Raw genomic sequence first — 13358 nt, forward strand, 5'->3', positions numbered from 1 at the left:
GAGTTACTTACTCAAGTCAACACTAACTGGGAATGGTTAAATTCAAGGTAATTGGACGTGGTTGTAGATTCCCATAATCTAAGAGACTTCTGTGTCTTCAGACATCTTCTACCAAGTTCATGTGTGTTGATTTAAACCTTCTGTGGTAGCCGTGATCTGGACAACTCAGAATCTTCACAGACAACATCCTAACTTTTTCTGTAAACTGCATTTTAGACACAGTTCCAAATATTTTGTCCACCCCATTAACAAACACACTTTTGAATGTAACGCAGGCCACTAAACCACCGTGATTTCAAAAATAATCATAGAGTAAATTCCTGAAGGCTTACCTCTTCATCCTCTTCGTCTGTGCTCTTTCCTGAAGGAGTGGTTGAACTGTTCTTTCCCTCCTCTCCGGAGGTGGCACTGTCTCCATTGGGAGGTTTAGTTCCCTGCTCTGCCTCCCACTCCTGCAGCACCTCCTCCAGATTAAATCGCCGCCTGTAGTTCACAAAAAAGTTCTTCACCTGGCCCACCGTTTTATTACCAATCACATCTGCGATGGCTTGGAAGTCTTTTCCATACTTCCTCACACCTGTAAAACAACACAGATGGATTATTATGATGAAATCAAAATTTTAAAGTTATACCAAAATATAAAATGGAAAAACAAATTCATTTTCTGGGAACACCATTTATAAGCCATTGTTGCTGTAAGGCATGATTTTCTAAATGCATTTTTTAAATCACTCACTTTTAGCTCTGGTATTGACCTCTGATTCTTTCTCTGCTAAACAGCTAATAGCTAGTCTCTAACTGTGATTGTCTGCTGCTTGGTGCTGCTGCTGATTTTTAAAGTTAAACAACTGCCTTATAACATTCAATAAGCTCTTCATGTATGTAATTTGGGTGATTTCACTATTCAAACCTGCACACAGCTGATGGTACTCTACGAATCTTACCTTGAACAGCCAGGAGTTGCTCATCTGTGGTCCAGCGTGCATTCACCTTCTGGTTACACTGCAACATGGAAGATCAAAGTTAAACACATGTCAAGCTAAAACATACAGACATATCTGATTTCCACAACAGGGATCCTGATGTGTGTACTCTGACTTTTCATTGCCAAAATCACATTAACATAAATGCCTTGAACTGAAGAGTTTTATGCAGTTTAATGATCCTAATATTGGTCACCTTCAGTGTATTTGTACCTCGGGCAGCCTGAACTCTTCAATTCCAGTCTCCAACATGTGTTTTAGTCCACTGTTCATCTGTTTGGCATTCTGGACCTGAAGAAAATATCAGAGATGAGAATTAATAAAACTCCTCAAACTAAATTAATAAGTATATATATATATATATATATATATACACATTTTTTTTTTTATGTGACAATCTAGTGGGAGGTGGCTGTCTAAATTTAAATGAATGAAAACATGATTTACATTTTTTATTTTAATTGGATTGTATTTTAGGTATTTTTTGGATATATTTTAAAGGGAAGTTTAACTGTTCGAATTGATTTTCTGGGTTTGTCATGAATTCAAGAAGTAGATGTCAAATAAGCTGTCCCTACCTTTCATGTCAGTACCAAAACAAGAAGTGCTATGGTTCTTAAGAGGACATTTTGTTCAGTCACATACTCAAAATTTGCACCAACAGTGATGACAGACGTCTTCGCTATAATGCCTGCACAAGTGTAAGCATTACCATTTTTGAGTAATTGTGTTGCAACGTCTGAAAATCAGAATTTTTTTTTTAAAGACTGTCACTACCGAACATATAATTTCAGCATCTTAATAAATGTTTTTGTTTTTAATGTTATAGGTTATGTTTTTATTCATGGATGTTTCTGTGGTTGCTGGACATTTTTAGCCAAACATTGCTGAGTTATGTTAAGAATTTGCTAAAATTGTCACTACCAAATATGGCAAATTTATGACTGTGACCTGATTGTTTTAGTAGTGAAAAAAGTGGATGGCAATTATTTTTATACATAAGAATATACTTCAATTTCAAACACACAAATAATTCTGGTTTCTATTTTATTTGTATTTTCCTAGGCAAATATAAAATGTAAAAATGCCTAAAAAAAACAAAAAAATGGGACAGAGCGATTGTGTACAGGGAACGACTAAAAAATGACCCAGTAAAATACCAGTCTGTATACTCCAAAACCACGAGGAGTTGAGCCATGAAATTTGGCATATGTGTTCTTTACTCTTAAAATATGTGCAACATGATATTCATATTCCTGGATGTTCAGTACCCTTTGTACTCTTTTGCACAGGTGTTCAGGCAGCTAATGCTATGATAATATATGCTAATAAAATGCAGCCTCTTTCTCATGCCTGATTGGCTTAAACATATCCTGTGATGATATTGTGCTGTGTGATTGGCTATACCTACTTGACTATTACTAACTGAAATGCAGGAAGTGGGGATTGCCCATATCTAGCACCTGGCAGTAGTTAGATAATGAGAAACTAAGGAATCCCAAATTGCTAGGTAAAGAGCCAGTGTATCAGTAACATCAGTTCTAGGCTGCAGCCTTATTGATTAGCCTGTGATACCAACTTCTCATTGGCAGAGCATCGTCTAATTCATCCATCACCAATAGGCGGACCTCGGTCCGGATCTGGACCAAAATGATGTCTGAAGCAGACCCGAACCTAATACCAAAACAGAAATGACCACTTAATTAAAATCTTCTTGAGCGCTTTCTGGTTTACCAGCACAGCTTTTACAGTCCTTACGGTAGTAGTAAAGCGTCCGAGGAAACCCAATTGCATGCGAGTTTGGCTATACCACGTGATACCACCAAGCTGGTTCCTGCCGCCTGGTAAACTTTGTAACAAACAGGGTTATTATAGTTAACGAAAACGTGGTGAGAACATCAGGATGCAGCTGGATTTGAGCTTTGACTCCTTCAAAAGTTCAGTTTGTTGTTGTTCAACATTCGCTGAGTTCTGATGTTTTAGTGTTCTGCACTGACACTGAAGTTTGTTGTAGAGTTTATTCAGTTTTGGAGTTCATGTTTTTCTTTATGTTTTTCCTTGTTGATGTTCATGTGTTTCCTTAATATTACACACAGTAGACATGTAATGCTGCTATTTTGTGAACAGTTGGTTGTTGAATGCAATTATTTAAACGGTATCTTTTGTTGAGTTATTACACAATAGTCACTCTGCACCTGACAACGTATGAAAAACTAAAACTGATGAAAACTAAACTAAAACTAAGCATGAAACCAAATATAAAAACTAATGCTCTGAAAACTAACAAAACCTCATTTATATATATATATATATATATATATATATATATATATATATATATATATATATATATATATATATATATATATATATATATATATATATATATATATATATTCCTTGTCTGACTGGACCTCTTTAAATTTTATTTGAATACCCCTGGTCTAATTGTTGGTCAGGGATGGCTCATGGCCATAATTAGTACAGACTATAACTCATCATTAAGCAATATTAAAGACATACCTGTTGCTCAACAATATTGCTCAAATGTAAACAATATGGTTGCATTATGTTTGTACACGGTTGCCTTATAATTATAGTGATGTTATACATAATGCACTGATACACTGTGAAAGAGTAGTTGTAAAACAGCTAACTGATCATCTGCAGAGGAACGGTTTATTTGAAGAGTTTCAGTCAGGTTTCAGAATTCATCACAGTACAGAAACAGCATTAGTGAAGGTTACCAATGATCTTCTTAGAGCCTCTGACAGTGGACTCATCTCTGTGCTTGTCCTGTTGGACCTCAGTGCAGCTTTGATACTGTTGACCATAACATTTTATTACAGAGATTAGAGCATACTATAGGTATTAAAGGTACTGCACTGCAGTGGTTTGAATCATATTTATCTAATAGACTCCAATTTGTTCATGTAAATGGGGAGTCTTCTTCACACACTAAGGTTAATTATGGAGTTCCACAGGGTTCTCTGCTAGGACCAATTCTATTTACATTATACATGCTTCCCTTAGGCATCATTATTAGAAAGTATTGCGTACATTTTTATTGTTATGCAGATGATACTCAGCTTTATCTATCCATGAAGCCAGATGACGCACATCAATTATTTGAATTGCAGGAATGTCTTTAAGGCTTGGATGACCTCTAATTTTCTGCTTCTTAAAACTGAAGTTATTGCACTCAGCCCTACAAATCTTAGAAACCTTTTGACATCACCAGTAGTGGAGAGAGACAGGAAAGTGGGAGAAGATACAGGAAGACATACAGTGAAAGGCGACAGGCTGGGACTCAAACCTGCCCCGACCACACTGACACACGGCATACATGGTCATCTGCTCACACCTGAGCCACCCTGGCACCCAGGCACTCATATTTTTAAGATTGTGGATGGCACAGATGTGGTTGGACTCATCTCAAATAACAAAGAGATGGAGTACAGATTGGAGGTGGAACACCTAAAGACCTGGTGAAAGTACAACAACCTTTGCATCAACGTGGCCAAGACCAAGGAAATCATCGTGGATTTCAGAAGGGACATCATCTGCCGTCCTGCCCCACTGTGCATCAGAGGAGCGGCAGTCAAGGCTGTCTCCCGCTTTAAATATCTGGGGATTCACCATCACAAACACCCTCACCTGAACACAAACTCTGACTGTCTTATCAAGAAAGCCCACCTAAAGACTCTACTTCCTGAAGAAGCTGAAGAAGGCTGGCCAGGGGACCAAAATCCTCAACTCATTCTACAAGTGTGTGGTTGAGAGCAACATAACAACATGCATTACACTGTGGTATGGGAACTGTTCTGTTGCTGACAGGAAGGCTCTACAGGGGTGGTCAAGTCTGCACAGAAGATCACCGGCAGCAACTTCATGATGGTTGAGGACATCTATGTTGGCAGATGCAGGAGCAGGTCCTCCACCAAGCACTGTTCGCCACATTCCCTCAGGCCATAGATTATGCAGCATCAGAGTGAAGTCAACCAGGCAGCAAACCAGCTTCTATCCTGAAGCTATCAAGCACACTAACTCTGCTCCTCACTAAAATCAAATTACTGACAACTTTCTTGTGCAATAGAAACTCTCCTTCTCTAAGGCCAGTCCACTGACAATATTCATGTGCAATAAAACCACTGTCTGTGCAATACAGTATAAAATTTCACATGTATGTGCAATAACAGCGTGAACTGCTCAGGTACCAGACCAGTTTTTCTTTTTTTTTTAGTTATTTATTCTGATCTATTTTTTAAATTATTCTATTTATTTGTAAATGTATACAGTGCATAGTTTCTCTTGCAACTTACACTGGAGGGACCTCAGAATCTGAATTTTGTTTCTTTTACATGAGATGAATGGCAAAGTTGTTGAATCATTCAATCCGAGTCTAAAAGTATTTAGATAAGAGTTTAGGGCAAGGCCTCCAGATTAGGGCAAAATAGTAAAAAATTAGTTGCAGAAAGTAATATGTTGCTTGCTGATGGTTATGAAATAGAACTGTAATGGTATGCAGACTTCTATATTTACTTTATATTCCCATTAGTGTGTGTGTGTGTGTGTGTGTGTGTGTGTGGGGGGGGGGGGGGCATCTTGTTTTTTTCCCTTTTCAACATTTGCTTAGCCCACCCCCAACCCCCACCCCCCCACCACCAAAAAATAAATAAATTGCCATCATAACTTGAAATTTTAAATTAAATCAAAATATTAAGCTATTTTCTCAAAATTTTGACTTAATTTCTTAAAATTTTGAGTTATGAATAACATTTTTTTTTTTCCAGTGGGAGAAATAAGCTTCCATATTCTTTGGACTAAATACAGCTGCACACATCCAAGCATATTATACCAATATGTTATTTTGTGACTGCTTTGTCCCCATGTATTTTGCCATGTGTTCTGTTAACGGTGAATCTAGTGATCATTAATAATAATGTGTTTATTTTTAAATTGGTATTAAGGTTCCATGTTAGATCCATTCCCTGCATTTGACCCACCTTCTGAGGGAGCAGTGGGCTGCACCTGTCATGCACTTACCCTTATACAGCACCTTACACAACATTCCGACCCTTGATAGCAGGGACGAACTGGGTCCCTTTTTTTTATTTTAATCCCTTCCCAGGTGCCTCAACCCTCACTCACACCTTACTTCAGGTGACCTCAATAGGTAACATGATGAGATGGGGCAAGTTTTCACCAAAAAACCCTGGTGGTAATGACCCAGACATTTTTGCACAACTTGGCTCATGTGATGATGCACATGATTAATAGTGGGTTAAATACCTCATCCATGGGGACAAGCCCCACTGGGGTTTAAATACCTGGGACTTTCTGCTTTTTGGTTTTAGCACTGAAGAAGCCTCCTGAGACTATCATGACCTGGATTACTGAGAACCGGAGTACCGACTTGAACTTAAAACTCAGCTTTATTTGCTGGTAACCACAGGAGTATACAAAAGATGCGCAGAGCAAAGCAGGAACAAAATAAACTGGAAACTAGGACTATAGGGGAACAAGGAGAGCACACAGCAAGAGGGAGGATGTGACAGAGAACATAGTAAGGCTCAGACAATATATACACAGAGGAGGTAACAAAGAAAATCAGGGAGCACAAAAAGTCCAAAACACTTTTGGGAGTTGGCCTGGTCATAGGGCTAGACAGTGAAAACAAAGCAGTTCTGGTGGTCGACCAGGCCTTGGGGCAAAAGAGGGGCTGAGGCTGTCAGTGTGGACGGAGCAACTCTGGAGGCCAGCATAGGAAGCAAAGACCCTCAGATGGTATGGCTGGAGGCCTGGTTGACCCCCAGAACTGCTTGACTCACAGGCTCAGATGAAGCGGGACCCAGTGGCTCTAGACTCACAGGCTCAGGTGGAGTGGGATTCACATGCTCAGGTTCAGGCATCAGGAGTGGCACTGGAAACTCTGAAGACTTGGGTTGCACAGGAAGTTCAGAAATCTCTTGATGCTGGGACTGCTCAGCAGGGCTCACGGATTCCTTTGAAGACTGGGGCTGCTCAGCCTCAGGCTGTCTCCTCCAGTTTGGGTCACACAGATTTCTCAGGATACTTGGTTTGTATAGGCTGGGCCTTAAACACCTTCACCCTGGGAATAGGAACAGGCGCAGGAGCAGGCTAGGACCTGACCACCATCACTGTGGGAACAGGAATGGGTGCAGGGTGCTCAGTCTCTGGGGGAGCCCCGAGTGAGCAACAGTCTCTGGGATGCCGAGCAAATAAACATAAAAAACAGTCTCTGGCTAAGTCGACAGAGGAACATTATATATCTCTGCTGGACCATAAACAGTCTCCGACACGGGAAACTTACATGACAGTCTCTGGGAAAGGCAGCTCAGAAACAAGAACCCCATACACAGTTTTATTATTCGCCAGCCCAGAAACACAACATGAAATTTTGTTATCGGCGGACTCAGAAACACAAAATTCACTTTTAACAAGTGGTGCCAGGCACAACAACATTGTCTGTCTCACAAACGTGCCACTCTCCAAACACTGAATAACTGAGATAACATATAGGTCCCATTGTCCATGCCATAATTTTCCTTTGACCTTTACCTTGAGGTCAAGGTTGAAGAGATTTGAACTCGTCCAATATTTTTAGTAGATGTAATAAACTTGATCATGCTAGGTGACAGAAAAACCTCACCTCTGACCTTGACCCAATTATGGCAAAAATTCAGGTGATCTAGGGGTCACTTTCATGTGCAAATTTGGTATGACTCTGACAGGTAGTTATGTTATTACATATATAATATTACATTATAAATGTATAACAAATTATTGTTAACAAACACACAGACAGGGAGGCATACATTCCAAAAACAATACCTCATTTACCCCTATGGAGGTGCGGTAATAATGACTGACTCTGAAACACTAAACTTACTTATGGCTGGCTCAGAAACACAGTATTGTTGACATTGTCTCGGAAACATGCGAGTCATCTTTATTGTTTAACAGAGTCTTAGAAATAACTGGTTCAAACAGATGAAGTGCACCAGGTACTAAAACGTTTATCTGCAGAGATGAGTTCAGAAAACCCAACATTGGGAGACGTGGGCTGGAGAGCAGTCTCTGATAGCGACGTCAAGCACCTCACTTCCTCCAGGAGGAGGCAGGTGAGAATGATACTGCACCCGAAGATGATCCAGGCAGAGGGACCTCCAACGAGCACATCAGTGGTGTTGAGGCAGAACAGCTGACCAGCATCAAGGCTTGAGTGCAGAGAAGCTGCTGTGATGGCGAGGAGCTGGTGAGTTGCTGCAGCAATGGAGAATCATCGGGCAAATGCAGTGACCATGCGGCCCTGGTGTTCAGGATAGAGGGAGAATCACACCCCTTGACTGGGCTGCACATACCAAACAGCTCAACTCAATGGGACTTAGTGTCGCATTAATTCAGTGTCAGGGAATGAGTGGATCCTGGGCATGGAGGAAATAAATCCTTTGAAAAAGACAAGTTGCATATGCCTTCCAAAGTCATCTTTTGTGTCGATAATATGCTGATTGTAATCCTGAAGCTGAATGAAGACTTGGGGTCCATGTTTGGTTGCGTCCTTCTGTCATGAAGCAGCTGTGTGGCAGGCTGGATTAGGACCCCAGTGCAGGACTCTGGAGACAGGACTTGAACTTTAAACTCAGCTTTATTTGCTGGTAACCGCAGAAGTGATGGGACTCAGACCCAGGGACCATGACAGTAACCACATGCTTGCATGAGCGTGGGGTTGAATTAGGACAAACTGGCAGGTGTTACAACTGATGGCTGGTCAGATCTAACAGTGAAAAATGTTGGACTGGAAGATTAAGGGACTGAAATGAACCCAGAACTGAAATGAGTATTTTTGTATTTTATTATACAACAGGACGTGTTGGGTAAGTAGGTGCCAAAAATTAACCATGTTGTTGATGTGGCAACTAAATTAGGCAAAAGCACTTAGTCACATAATTTTTTACACTTTCTACCACAAACAGAGCACTTCAAGTCAGTATCACGGCAGGATTTTCTTTCAAAGAGATGAACTTTCCACACATAAGGAGGCATGCTCAGAAGATGTTGGTTCTCTTTGGATCAACCTATATTTCTGAACATTCTCAGTGATAAAGTTTACCAAGTCCGAGTATAGATCCTCTCTCAGTGATGACAATGAACCAGACTTTCAGGAACCTGAACCTGACTCTGATTTTCCCAGTGAGAAGCACAGATATCGGCCCCAGTGGACAGTCTTCTACAGTTTCCTTTCATTACGAAGATGTTCTTTGTATATAACTTCTGTTTTCTCTGCAGCATAGGGCTAATCTAAAATCACCAGCATGAGCACAACCATACACAAGAGTAGCCTACATTTTAGGTTGTACCACAGTTTTGATAGGGCCCCTGCTATTGAGGCTTTGATGATCTTTGGGCTTACTTCTTGTGTCAAAGAAAAACTGATAATTTGGGACTTCTGGCAAAAATAAGAACAGTGACATCCTTTCAAGCCTGGTGCCCAATCATCCTTACAGATTTATTCTTGTATGGATGCAATAAAGTCCAAGAAAATGTAATGATAATAATTCTTTCCATAGGAAAACTACTGTAATGCATGTATAAGTTATTGTTCAGTTATTTCAGACAAAATTCAGCAAATATTTCAGGTTTATGTTATTTTTGTATTCAGCAGCCATGTTTCCTATGAAGCTCTTTGACTGTATACTCACCCCTCATGCAAATGTATTAAAATCAACATGCTAATTTTAGAATGTATTGGATAAACATGAAAATTTAAAACTGGGTTGTTTGTTTTCAGTTTTATGACTTTAGATACTCAACAACTGTGGAACAACCTTTGGTCATATCACAGGATCCTCATAAGCATATTTTACAATTACACTTTGTTCCCTCATCATTTTAAATGCTTCTTTCAGACTACATCTTAAAAAATTCTTCAAGTGCTGAAGAAAAAAATAGAGATTATGAACTATTGAAATATTTACAGGGAAGGAAATAAAAAGCACTTTGATCAAATTCAAGCCCTCAAATTTAAAACAGTAAAACAAACATATAAAACGCATCCAGTAAAAGTTATTTTCAGTATAACCTTAACAACCTACTCTGCATTTTAAAAACAAAGCTTAATTCTGCAAAGCAGTCTGATACTTACCAAGGGGCTAGAACTGGAACCTCGTTCTTTAGTGTATAAGTGTAACTGTGAAGCATCTACATTTTCAAAAGTTTTGTCTGTTAGCAGTTCCCGTTTGAAACGTTTGAAACTCATTTTTGAAGGTACTTTTGCAATAAATTATCTCTCAGAGGCGCTCCGGTGTGCGGACTGTCTTCTTCTTCTTGTAACTATATTTGTTCCTGCACCCCTAACTATTGGATGTGCGTGTTTGGCCTGCAAAGACCTGTTTGAAACATTCCCATTGCTGCACAGACAAATATTAGAGGATTGATTTGGCACCAAAGAAAACCTAAAATTGTGACCTGTGTAAGGTCTGATGTCAGGAGACGAAAATGTTTTTGTAATTTCCAAGTGTATGTATGGATGTTTGTATAAACCTCAGATATGATATCCTGAAAAATCCTTCTAGTTCTAAAATTATGAATGGTGTATTCTGTCTCGACTGTCTCAGAAAAGGCCAAAAGGAATGGCGTAACTTTGATTAAAAAATGCCAGGACTGACTCAGGGCAATCCCATGGGTTAGAGAAGGGCTGCTGTCTTCACAGCATATTTATAACCAATATCTGAGTTTTAGTACTTCAATAATCAGGAGGAGTGTTGTACTCTCCTACCTGTCTCTTGAGGGACACCAGCTCCATATCCAGCTGACGCAGAAGGGTGTTGGCGGCAGAGGCACTGCAGGACACGGCCACGACATCCTCCTGGGTCAGGTACATGCCTTTGGGGGGACGACAGCGAGAGCGTTGGTGATGTCGGTGCTGCAGGGTCTGGTGCTCCCGTCGACCCAAAGCCACCTTAGATCCTGGTACTGGGGGCTCTGCCTGGCTCTGAAGGGCGGAAAATGATTTTTAAACCACCTGTTTATGAGGTCCTGGATGGTACAGGATGAAAATGTAGTTAAAGGTTGTGAGAAAAATCAAAAATTGAACTGATAATTTACTTACTGTTTAATGTTAATGTATCGTGAAAGGAATGAGGAATGAACATGTTATACCTTTCCTTCAACAGATTTTACCTTTACCTCCAGCTTGTTGTTAAAATAAATTCTCCTTATCATTAACCAGCTAATTTTGTTTTAAAAACCCACTATGTTTCTTATGTATTTATTTTACCCCCCCAAACAAAACAAGCATATAGTTATGCATCTATAAAACAATGACCAAATTATTTTATGTTTCTTCTTACATATCTTTTTAATGATTTAATTAACAATACTGTGCTATTACGGATGTGTTCAGTTATGGTAAAAACTAAGTATACCCCCTGACAATTCCAAGGTTTTATATGTCAGGCCACAATACACAAGAAGCACTCCGAGAGCGCAGACCTCTGCCCAGGCAGCTCACTCTCTGGCAGTATTTATTTTTAAGGGAATAGTATTATATTTTGTATATAAACATTATGTAGGAGAAGGTAATGGATAATAGGTATTAATTTGTAAATAACTGAACATGAATAACTCGAGCTTATTATAAATTATCATCACACTGCTGTATATTTCTAACTAACTAGGCAGCTCATTCTCTTTCTCTTAGCAATACTTCCGTGATATTTGAGGTCCAATGTGACATGATATTTGGATGCAAACTATAAGGTAGTATTTTGAATCCCCATTATACCAGTATCATTTTCTAGATGTTGCCAATACAAAGGCAGTAGACTTTAAAGATCATTTTTTTAAAAGATAAAAGACATTTTATTAAAGTTTGCCCTTATTTGAGCTTGAAGAATACATCAGACGTCTAAAGTAATGTGATATTTAGCATCCCCATACATTATTCTCTATACACCTATATGTGGTCAATACAAGCAATGACAGTAAGAAACCCAGTTTTAATTAGGTCTGTATAGCATTATTATAACTTTGGCCTTTAGATCAATCTATTTACCTTGATGGAGAGGTCAGAGGTCAAATTTGGCATATTTTAAATCTTTATATGGTGCTTTCTATATGTTGACAATATACACACTTGTAAGAATTATTGTTTCTAAGTTATAAGGCTTTTTCAGAGAATCAGAATCAGAATCAGAATCTTTATTGTCATTGTACACAGAAGTTGCACAACGAAATTTAAAATGCATTCCTTTCTAGGTGCCTCAGACAATAAATAATAAAATAATAAAAATATGAGTGATAAAAATGATTACTAAAATACAGTGCACAATAGTAAATTAACAGACGAATCTAGCCCCAATACACACCAACGCACGCACACAGTCAGCACTACCACCCCACATCACTGTCCAAACCACACAGAGTTCAGTTCAATGATAGCCCTGGCATAAAAGCTGTTCCTCAGTCTGTTTGTTCTGGCCTTCATTGTCCTGAAACGTCTGCCTGATGGCAGTAGCTGAAACAAGGAGTGTCCAGGGTGTGAGGGGTCCTGGAGGATGTTCTGTGCCCTCCTCTGGCAGCGGGCATTGAACAGTTCCTGGAGGGAGGGCAGGGGACAGCCTATGATCTTTTGAGCCGTGTTGATGATTCGCTGGAGTGTTTTCCTGTCTGCTGCTGTGCAGCTGTTGAACCACACGCACAGACAGTAGGTCAGGATGCTCTCTACACAGCAACGGTAGAAGGACACCAGCAGATTCTGGGTCAGATAGTTGCTCCTAAGAACCCTCAGGAAATGCAGTCTCTGTTGGGCCTTCCTGACAATGCTGGTCGTATTGATACTCCAGGTCAAATCATCCTGCAGATGTACTCCCAGGAACCTAAAATCTGAAACCAGCTCCACTTCATCCCCCTCGATGAACAGAGGTTGAATGACATGTGTTGTCCTCCTAAAGTCTACTACCATCTCCTTTGTCTTAGTGGTGTTCAGGATCAAGTTATTCTCACTGCACCACCTTGACAGCCGCTGCACCTCGTCCCGGTATGCTGACTCATCCCCGCCTGATATGAGCCCCACCACAGTGGTGTCACCCGCAAACTTAATGATGCAGTTACTGGCATGTATGGAGGTGCAGTCATGTGTGTAGAGGGTGAAGAGTAGGGGACTCAGCACACAGCCCTGTGGAGAGCCGGTGCTGAGGCTGATGGCTGAAGAGAGGTGGGGACCTACTCTTACCCTCTGGGAACGGTCTGTCAGGAAGTCCTTGATCCAAAGACAGGTGGAGCGTGGTATCCCCAGATCTGACAGTTTAGTCACCAGTCTGCCAGGAAGGATGGTGTTAAACGCCGAGCTGA

General features: G+C 40.1%; 1 protein-coding gene across 1 annotated transcript in view; it reads right to left on the minus strand.

Moving 5' to 3' along the window:
* Positions 1–13358, minus strand: part of rcor3 (REST corepressor 3) — a 46112-nt gene that overhangs the window by 1045 nt on the left and 31709 nt on the right. Inside the window, exons 8-11 of the mRNA XM_030724645.1 lie at positions 10783–10998; positions 1197–1274; positions 945–1002; positions 333–577 (exon numbers count right to left, since the gene is read on the minus strand). Coding sequence (XP_030580505.1) covers positions 333–577; positions 945–1002; positions 1197–1274; positions 10783–10998 — 597 coding nt within the window. The remainder of the gene's footprint in view (positions 1–332; positions 578–944; positions 1003–1196; positions 1275–10782; positions 10999–13358) is intronic.

This window comes from Archocentrus centrarchus, unplaced genomic scaffold (assembly GCF_007364275.1).
Source record: "Archocentrus centrarchus isolate MPI-CPG fArcCen1 unplaced genomic scaffold, fArcCen1 scaffold_38_ctg1, whole genome shotgun sequence".
In the NCBI taxonomy this organism is placed as follows: domain Eukaryota; kingdom Metazoa; phylum Chordata; class Actinopteri; order Cichliformes; family Cichlidae; genus Archocentrus; species Archocentrus centrarchus.